This window comes from Saccostrea cucullata, unplaced genomic scaffold (genome assembly GCF_032062105.1).
Source record: "Saccostrea cucullata isolate Sc308-1 unplaced genomic scaffold, CSIRO_AGI_Scuc_v1 ctg108, whole genome shotgun sequence".
In the NCBI taxonomy this organism is placed as follows: Eukaryota; Metazoa; Mollusca; class Bivalvia; order Ostreida; family Ostreidae; genus Saccostrea; species Saccostrea cuccullata.
The window spans coordinates 244,840-255,076 of NW_026935861.1; the positions used below are offsets into that span (position 1 = coordinate 244,840).

The window sequence follows — 10,237 nt, forward strand, 5'->3', positions numbered from 1 at the left end:
TGTATATTCCGTTAAATTTTAGTTGCCACAAAATAATGCTTGTTTTGGGTTGCATATACATGATAAATAAGGTCAGATCTCGAAGCACAGCAAATTTACATGTAAAATCCTTCTGATTCCTAATGACCTACAATATTGTTCCTGATGTCAGTTTCATTAGGAGTATTTGGATGTGACTCTTGTCCCACATACTTTATCATACCATGTTCATTCCTTAAAATTCCCTTGGTTTTGAAATGAGACATTTACCTTGCTTTCATTATTATGCATTTATTTTACCCCTGTCTTTTATTTTTTCAGTTTATCCTGCTTTAATTATTCAATCTTTGTTTATTGTATGTGAACATGTATATGCAAACTTTATTTATCATTTTGTGTCACAGCAATATGAAATGATTTCTAGCTATCAGACCTGTCCAATACTTTGAAAAGTCCTCCTGTTTTGCTTTTGTTTTTTTTATATGATATCCAGGCCAACATGAAGCAGTGTAGATGGTTGATTTTTACAGCATGATTTTGTAGAAGCCTATGATATTGCATTATCTTCTGTATGCCATTGTACAGTGTTTGTTGAGTCAATTGTATACTTTTGCTTTTTAGCTCACCTGAGCTGAAGGCTCAAGTGAGCTTTTCTGATCACATGTTGTCCATCGTCCGTCTGTCTTGCTGTCTGTCCGCCTGTCCATCCGTAAACCTTTTCACATTTTGGTTTCTTCTCAAGAACCACTGGGCCAATTTTGACCAAACTTGGTACAAAGCATCCGTAGGTGAAGGGGAATCTAAATTGTTAAAATGAAGGGCCAAGTCCCCTCACAAGGGGATATAATCAAGAAAAGACAAAAATAGGGTGGGGTCATTAAAAATCTTCTTCTCAAGAACCACTGGGCCAGAAAAGCTGAAAATTATGTGGAAGCATCCTGGGGTAGTGTAAATTCTAAATTATGACCCCCGGGGATAGGGTGGGGCCCCAATGGGGAATCAAATTTTACATCGAAATATATAGGAAAAATCTTTAAAAATCTTCTTCTCAAGAACCACTGTGCCAGAAAAGCTGAAACTTATGTGAAAGCATTCTGGGGAAGTGCAGATTCTAAATTCTTCAAATCATGACCCCAAAGGGTAGGGCGGGGGCCACAATGGGGAATCAAAGTTTTACATAGCAATATATAGGAAAAATCTTTAAAAATCTTCTCCTCAAGAACCACTGGGCCAGAAAAGCTGAAACTTACGTGAAAGCATTCCGGGTAGTGCAGATTCTATATTGTCAAAATCATGACCCCCGGGGGTAGGGCGGGGCCACAATGGGGAATCAAAGTTTTACACAGAAATATATAGGAAAAATCTTTGAAAATCTTCTTCTCAAGAACCACTGGGCCAGAAAAGCTGAAACTTATGTGGAAGCAACCCGGGGTAGTGTAGATTCTAAATTGTTCAAATCATGATCCCCATGGGTTGGGTGTGGCCACAATGGGGAATCAAAGCATCCTATAGTAGTTTAGATTTCAAATTGCCTAAATTATGATCAGTTGGGTAGGGTGGGGTCACAATATGTATTACAAAGGTGAAATCTGGTAAAGAACGGAATGGTCAAAGCTTCTCAGGTGAGCGATGTGGCCCATGGGCCTATTGTTGATTGATGGACTTCGTAAGATATATCTGACCATGAAAATTAAATAGATACAATATAATTAATTGATTTTTAATAGTTTTTATAAATATTTGATTAGTTAGTGTTTTTTATGTGAAAGAGAATTTCAACAAAATATAGATACATTTATTAATTTTTAATAAAATAATTTCATACAGATTTAAAAAATTTTAACATTGCATCCTGAAAGATTTTTTATCTTTTTCAGCTGAGAGAAGGGCCCAGTTATCCAGGTCAAGGTCACGCCAGAATTTACTCAACATGGACAATTCCACAATGATGGAGATAAACTTTGATGATTCTTCTGTAGACACGCCCCCTCGGCCCCCCAGGGTTAACCATGAGAGACGGGAGGCTCGCCGCGAGTTAGACATGAGAACTAGCTTAGTGAAGAAAGACTTAAACGACAACGAGGAGAGGCGGCGTAATAGTCGTCAGAAAGATTTAAACGACAACGAAGATAGGAGAAGAAATAGTCGACAGGAGGACGGTGGTAGGAGGACAAATCGTGAAGAAAAACCTCGCAGCAGTGTTAACGATAACGGAATGTCAGAGGCCGAAAAAATATTAGCAAGACTTAAAGACCTCTAGCACCTATGGCTTTGTCTATAGAATATTTCTATGTATACTGATTGCTGATTACTGTAAAATTATTATTGTAAATAATTTGTGAATGTGTGGCAGATAAAAGGCCTTTTACACTTCAGATACGCAGAAAATTTTATTGCCCATTGTGATGAGAGTATGTGCCTAATTCAGTTAAAACTGTGCTATAAACGCAGCTAATTTCCCTGCAACACTGAGTGTTGGATTGACCTGTGCCATTTGTGGGCTCGGATCAAAAGGGTAGATAAATTATTTTTTAACACGCTTTGTTCTATTATGTCAATAATGGCTCTGGGTTATATTTTCCATGTACATGTATGTGCCAAATGTGTTGTGACTTAAAACTTATATAGTCATTTGCCCTTTATACTTTTCTCATTCACTTAAAATTAATTATTCTTTAAACATCTTTTTCTGAATTTATAACTCAACACTTTATTTTTTTTTTTTTCTGTTTTTTTCTCCCCATGATTTTCATTTATGCAAGACCACTGTGCCTAGTCTCTTCTTCTGTCAAATGACAAGTAACACTATGTTCCAATATTTTGTGGCATTATTAATGACAAAGTACTGCAAAAGTGATTATTTACACAGGGCTGTAAGTTTTTGTCAGACATTCATCACTTGTGGGAAAAGCTTTGGTGTGTTTTATGGTAACAATAATTCCAGATAATGCTTTGTTACCATACCAATGAAATCTGACATGGTTTTAAGCTGACCATGAGATAAATTTTCCCAAACATTTAGAACCACTTCTGTAGTAATGGTTTTCCATAGACGTTGAATGTTTTGTATTTCTAAATGTCTTACCGTAAATATAATTTTATAGAGAAGTCAAATTGTGTACAATGCTGAACATTTATGTCCCAGATAGTAGAAATGTATAGATAACTTTGTACATGTGTAATATAGGCCACTTTGGTCATCTATGGTAGATAACTCCGTACATACAACTTTATGCTGCCCAGGTTAGTCTGTTTATCTGTGATACATATGTATTTATTATAAACTGGTCCCTACTGTGACCTCGAAGGAATCCTTGGCCACTCAGGGGGACCAGTCAGCTGTATATTCAGGACATGTCATTCATCACTTATTATTAACACTGGCTCTTTTTGAGATCATCATATTAACCTCATTCCATTCCATCTGTCATGCTAATGTGTAAGAATATAAAGTTATTATTGGAAAGGAATTTGTATTTTAAGTTGCAGTCTTCAAAAAGACATACAAGTATTGTTACTTTCTGAGTTTACCATGACATGAAAATTCATTCACTACAAGTGTAAAAATTGTTTAAGAAATGACTATTGTACCTTTATTTTGGTAATTTTATGATCAGAAGATTTAGATCTGATACAGAATGAGAGAAGGATTTTTAAGTGCAATATTCCTGTTTCACTTGTTATTGTGTTTCTGTTTATTGATTAAATTTTTGCCAGGATGTGTTCATTACGTCTGTGTCGGAGCACAGAACGCCAAAATATTAACTCTAAACGCATTCCACATCACTGTTTTCTTATTTATGCTGAGATAACTTTGTACTTTTTTTTATAAGTTGTTCACAGTTTACAAGTTAAGCAGCACTACCACTTGTAGCAAACTTACAAATTCCAAAGACAAGAGAAGTGATGTCAGTGTAGTCAATGTAGAATGCTATTTTAGATGGATAAATATCTGTATATGTAGATCAACTTCAGGTTTGAAAAAATCTATTGTAACCCTTTGAATTTCTGTGTTCAACACGAGTATTTTTTTAGCTCACCTGAGCCGAAGGCTCAAGTGAGCTTTTCTGATCACATTTTGTCCGTCGTCCCTCCGTCTGTCTGTCTGTCTGTCCGTCTGTCTGTCTGTCCGTCTGTCTGTCCGTCTGTAAACTTTTCACATTTTCGACTTCTTCTCAAGAACCACTGGGCCAATTTTGACCAAACTTGATACAAAGCATCCTTGGGTGAAGGGGAATTTAAATTGTTAAAATGAAGGGACATATCCCCTCGCAAGGGGAGATAATCTTTTGTTTTATAAAAGACAAAAATAGGGTTGGGTCATTAAAAAATCTTCTTCTCAAGAACCACTGGGCCAGTAAAGCTGAAACTTAAGTGGATGCATCCTGGGGTAGTGTAGATTCTAAATTGTTCAAATCATGACCCCCGGGGGAAGGGCGGGGCCACAATGGGGAATCAAAGTTTTATATAGAAATATATAGGAAAATTTTTGAAAATCTTCTTCTCAAGAACCACTGGGCCAGAAAAGCTGAAACTTATGTGGAAGCATCCTGGTATAATGTAGATTCTAAATTGTTCAAATAATGACCCCCGGGGGAAGGGCGGGGCCACAATGGGGAATCAAAGTTTTATATAGAAATATATAGGAAAAATCTTTGAAAATCTTCTTCTCAAGAACCACTGGGCCAGAAAAGCTGAAACTTATGTGGAAGCATCCTAGTATAATGTAGATTCTAAATTGTTCAAATAATGACCCCCGGGGGAAGGGCGGGGCCACAATGGGGAATCAAAGTTTTATATAGAAATATATAGGAAAAATCTTTGAAAATCTTCTTCTCAAGAACCACTGGGCCAGAAAAAGTGAAACTTATGTGGAAGCATTCTGGGGTATTGTAAATTCTAAATTATAGGAATCATGACCCCCGGGGGAAGGGCGGGGCCATTATAGGGAATCAAAGTTTTACATAGAAATATATAGGAAAAATCTTTGAAAATCTTCTTCTCAGGAACCACTGGGCCAAAAAAGCTGAAACTTATGTGGAAGCATCCTGGTATAATGTAGATTCTTAATTGTTCAAATAATGACCCCCGGGGGAAGGGCAGGGCCACAATGGGGAATCAAAGTTTTATATAGAAATATATAGGAAAAATTCTTTGAAAATCTTCTACTCAAGAACCACTGGGCCAGAAAAAGTGAAGCTTATGTGGAAGCATTCTGGGGTAGTGTAAATTCTAAATTGTAGGAATCATGACCCCCGGGGGAAGGGCGGGGCCATTATAGGGAATCAAAGTTTTACATAGAAATATATAGGAAAAATCTTTGAAAATCTTGTTCTCGGGAACCACTGGGCCAAAAAAGCTGAAACATATGTGCCCATGGAAGGATCATGGGGTAGTGTAGATTTCAAAATGTCTAAATTATGATCAGTGGGGTAGGGTGGGTATGCATTATGTATAACAAGGGGGAAATCTGGTAAAGAACAGAATGGTCAACGCTTCTCAGGTGAGCGATGTGGCCCATGGGCCTCTTGTTTATGAAAGATACATATATGTACAAGTGATATGTGGTATGTTTCTCACCAAAGATATTGTTACCAATTTTACAAATGATATACAAGTCCAGAATTGTATAGGCATAGATTAGTTGGGTAAATTGTTCTTAGAACTGCTAGCATTTAATGATCTTGTTGACACTTGATCAATGAATCTCTTACTTCTGTTTTGCTCCAGATCTTTGTGTCTATGAATGTAGAATTGTGTACACAAGTATTAATGTGTTCATCAATGAGAACAAATGAACTGGCCTCTGTGTACCTGAATAAGATGTTATCTTCCCATTAGCTTTTTCTACCCAGGATTAAGTCCATTATTACCCAAGTAATGAGACTGTTCTATGGGGTGTTCATCCTATTGTTTTATTTTTTATAGGGAGGGGGTGGTTATGTTTAGGTATTTGTGTTCTAGCTGCCAATGGTCTCTTTTGTTAAAAAAAATAGTTTAGTTCAGGGTTTGTGGGTTAATGTCATTCTTATAAGTTGGAAAAGTACATGTAGATTTTTAAAAAGTCATGGTTCCTCTTAGGTTGTGCTTCATCAGACAGTATCTACCATTGTACAATATACTACAGACATGGCTTATACTTCTATTACTGACCAATAACAGAGACCCTGTCACTGTTGAATACTGTAGATATATTGTACATCACAATGGAAACTAATACGAGTTGTAAAAGTCTATTCAAGTTATCATATCTTAACGCTGTACTATAGTACAAATATAGAGCTTACCACTGTACAACACTGCTAACTTGTGTCCAGTATTTTATGCTTGTGTACTCCAACATATTAACTGTACCTCACACTATACAATACTGCAGACTTTGGATATGTCATTGTACAATACTTCATACATAGTACAGTGTATATGTATGATGTTTATGTCCTACAAAATTCACACAATACTGAAGTTTAGGGGGAATTACATCTATAGATCTGTTCAAGAAGCATCCTTGTAAAGCAGCTTATTAATGTTAATGCTTTTGTTTTTGTACTACCTGTAAGTTATTGTACAATATTAAGAAATGAAATATTAAAAGTATACAAAAGACATTGTCTTGTAATATTTCTTGGTAAGAGGTGATTATCTTTTCTAGACCAGCTGTTGATCACTTTTTATTTGGGAACTTGGTCATTTCAAAAAGTTAAAAGTCAATGGCAGAAAAACTGTAAAATTTGTGTCCAAACATTCACTGTCAATGTACATTATTTTTACAAAAATGTATATACATGTAGTTAACACTTCAAAGATTGCTTATGTCCCAAGGGAGTGTCAGGATCTTGAACCAAGGTTATTTGATCAAGTTCAAGGTCACTTTTTGAGAAAAATGTAAATTTCATAGCAGATCCACAGCTTTTAATTAGAGAAGTATTATACCATACAAATAACGAAACTCGTATACAACTTAAAGTAATATACGCTATAACGTGCGCCATTTTAAAATACGGCTGGAAATTGATACATTTTGTTTACCAATAAAAGTTACGAAAATGCTGTAAATTACACCATTTAAATAAAATTCGTTATAAAGTTATCAAATTATAATTATTTATTATCCTGCAAGGAGAATAATGTCTATTTTTAAGTAAATCCACCACGTGACGCCGTCGCTACTTTTAGATTGATAAACAAACACGGCGTCAAGAAAACGAGGTAAGCCCTTTGAGATACAACTCACTTTTGACATGGATGGCGTGTTACTATTAATATAACTTATCTTTAAATGTAATCAGTATCAACCATCTATACTCTGTTATGACGCATATTAACCTTTTATTAATAATCGTTGTCAAAATGCAATGTGCCTCGTTGTCTATAATTTCCCGTGGACATACGTGTCTATATTTAGACCTACTGTTTACGCACTTCCTTTATCAATATTCATGAAAAGACTGAATTCTTGATTGCAGATATTACTTGTATTGTTCTGTTATTACAACGAGTTTTATAGTTAAATTTTGTGGAAATATTATTTTTTCATTACACTTTATGTGTTTCAAATCATTTAATCATTTTGTTTCACATACAAATCGGCATCCATACGGCGTATATTACTTTAACGGTGTGTGTTTTTATAAATCAAGTTTAAGGTCATTTCCAAGAGAAGTGTATATAGACACTTTAAAATAATGCAGGGGTGTAGTTTTGTGAGCTTATTCACAATATCTCTAGTTAAGTGTTGTCATAGCTACTAAATGAATCAAAGAGAACTTTTTTTAAACTATGGCTTAAGACAAGCAACATAAAACAAGCAACTTGATCATGAAATAAATTTCATTTATTGCCAAGCATATTAAAACAGCTACTAATGTTCATTTGAAAGATTGATAATAATAAGATAATATTCTAAGGAAGAGAGTACTCTGATGCTTCTTTTATTTTTTTTCTTTTGAAAAAAAAGAAAAGGAATGTATACATTTGTATTCATAACAAGAATTGGAAGTGCAATTAAATAATTAGGAATATCGATAACTTTTGGACCCAAAGGTTTCATGATGTCCTTAATAAAAATACAATGTACGAACATGTACTCACTGAAACACCACCCTATAAAAAACATCTATATAATTACACAGTTGTACTTTGGTATCTTGAACATCAATATCTTACATGTAACTTTATGTAAATTAGTTTGACAAAGTGATTGGTGGAAACATTATTAAATATATTTAATCCTGAATAACTGAAACTATGCCCTCCAGCATAGCAACACAAAGTTTGACGGGTGATTTATACAAAGCGATTATGCAGAATTTATGCGAGCACGGTTCACCGTTATATGTATTTGTATAAAACATTCAGTATAATATAATAAATATTGCATGTAGTGGTTAACATTGAAAATTTTTCATTCCCTCTAGTTTAAAAGGGGCCTGGACACAATTTGCATTCTGTTTTGGATTAAATTTTAAAAATATATGCAATATTTATTTTTACATGAATAAAAAATAATAACATTTCTAAATGTATTTAATCCTGAATAACTGGTCAAAGTCACACAAGTTCAAGATATAACAAAGTTTGACAATATAAAAATAATGTCCTTATTTACATTCATGTCAAATTTCGGCGTTATAAAACATAGGCATAAGCTCTCTTATTGTCTGTGTTTATGTTTTGTAAGGTGTGATCAATTTGCTCTGTTCAGGGTTAAAATTTCAAAAATATACAAATTGACAACATTTAATGTTTTGTTTGCATACATTCCTAAAATTTCAATACTTGTAACAGAAGTTTTCTATGTTTACTATTAAAGTTTTTAAATTTTTCCATTACACACAATAAATTTTCTAGTTTATACTTCTTAGTGCAAGGATGTGTACCAGTCAAACACTCCTTTAAAATATTGACTTTAAACTTGTGTCAAAGCCCCTTTAAAATAAAAATAAGCCCAAAATATAATTGACAGAATTATAAACTATCTTGACTATTCGAGACAATAAGAATCTATATTGATAATTCAGTGTGACATATAACTGGCAGATTTCTACACCTGGTGTAGCAATATAAAATATATGACTAGTCTGGCCTCTTTACTGATTATACCTGAGTGATAGGGCTATAAATAGATTAGTACAATAGAAATACTTAGGAATCATACAACATCTTGTTTTAGGGATGCCCTGATATAAAAATCCCTAATGGTGCAATGTTAAATTCTTAATCTTTTTTCTTGTTATTGATATAGCAGAATATATTGATTATAATAATATAAATATTTATAGTGAGAAATAATCAAATATTCAAGAAATATTGTTTTCAGCCGAGATGAGACTTTTCTACCAATGAAGAAATCACAGTCAATCCAGAGTATTGTGTTGCGAGAGAAAAGAGAAAATCCAGTATATATAAATAACAAGAAATCGTAAAGCACCAAGATAAAGAAGTTACAAACAAAAATGTCACATTTCATATGATACAGTTTATAAACAGTGAGGCAGCCATTACTTTCAGCTGGATCTTTCTTAAAATGCGAAGAAATACGAGACCTCAGTACAATCAAAAGTGGAGAGAATATGTTTACAAAATACATGTGATTAACAAATAAAAGAACTTTCTCCATTTAAACATTTATCATTATTTGGAGCTAAATGTAAAAGAGACAACATGTACAACTACGTCTAATATCACTTCATATGCACACATAGAATCAAAGCATAAATCATGCTGCATATCTCTGAAAATGTAAACTTGCATACATTTCTCTAAAAATAAAATCTACAACAAAACTTTTAACAATTCAGATATCACCTATAACAGTATAACAGCTGCAATTATATCGCTACAAATCTAGGAATGATGGGAAACATTTGTAAATTTCCAAACAATGGACGGAAGACCAGTTTATGCCGAATTACGCTGATGTTTGATTTACAGCATAAACTGAAGATGGAACAAACATTAAATGGAAAGTCAATATTTCATCTGAATTTTTACTGATGAATTTTCCAAAACATTTACCAGTCCACAAAGTTTTAATCACTAATTGTATTATATTTCTTAACAAACTAGAAGCACTCACAAATAGCACCTGCATGATATGAAAACATAAAATATAAAACAATAAATACTCATATTAACTTTTTCAATAGCTCTCAATCCATATAATGTGCATAAATATAATCTCCATCATCATGGAAACTTTCTGTAATATACTTAATTGAAAATCTTTTATTAAATAAGACCCCTACTTTTGTGTTAA

General features: G+C 33.7%; 1 protein-coding gene across 1 annotated transcript in view; it reads left to right on the plus strand.

The window, feature by feature from the left end:
• LOC134244013 (uncharacterized) overlaps positions 1 to 4,004 on the plus strand; it is a 42,945-nt gene extending 38,941 nt beyond the window's left edge. The window contains 1 exon segment of the mRNA XM_062726264.1: positions 1,857 to 4,004. Within this exon segment, the coding sequence (XP_062582248.1) occupies positions 1,857 to 2,239 (383 nt within the window). The 3' untranslated portion in view covers positions 2,240 to 4,004.
• The last annotated feature ends 6,233 nt before the right edge of the window (positions 4,005 to 10,237 follow it).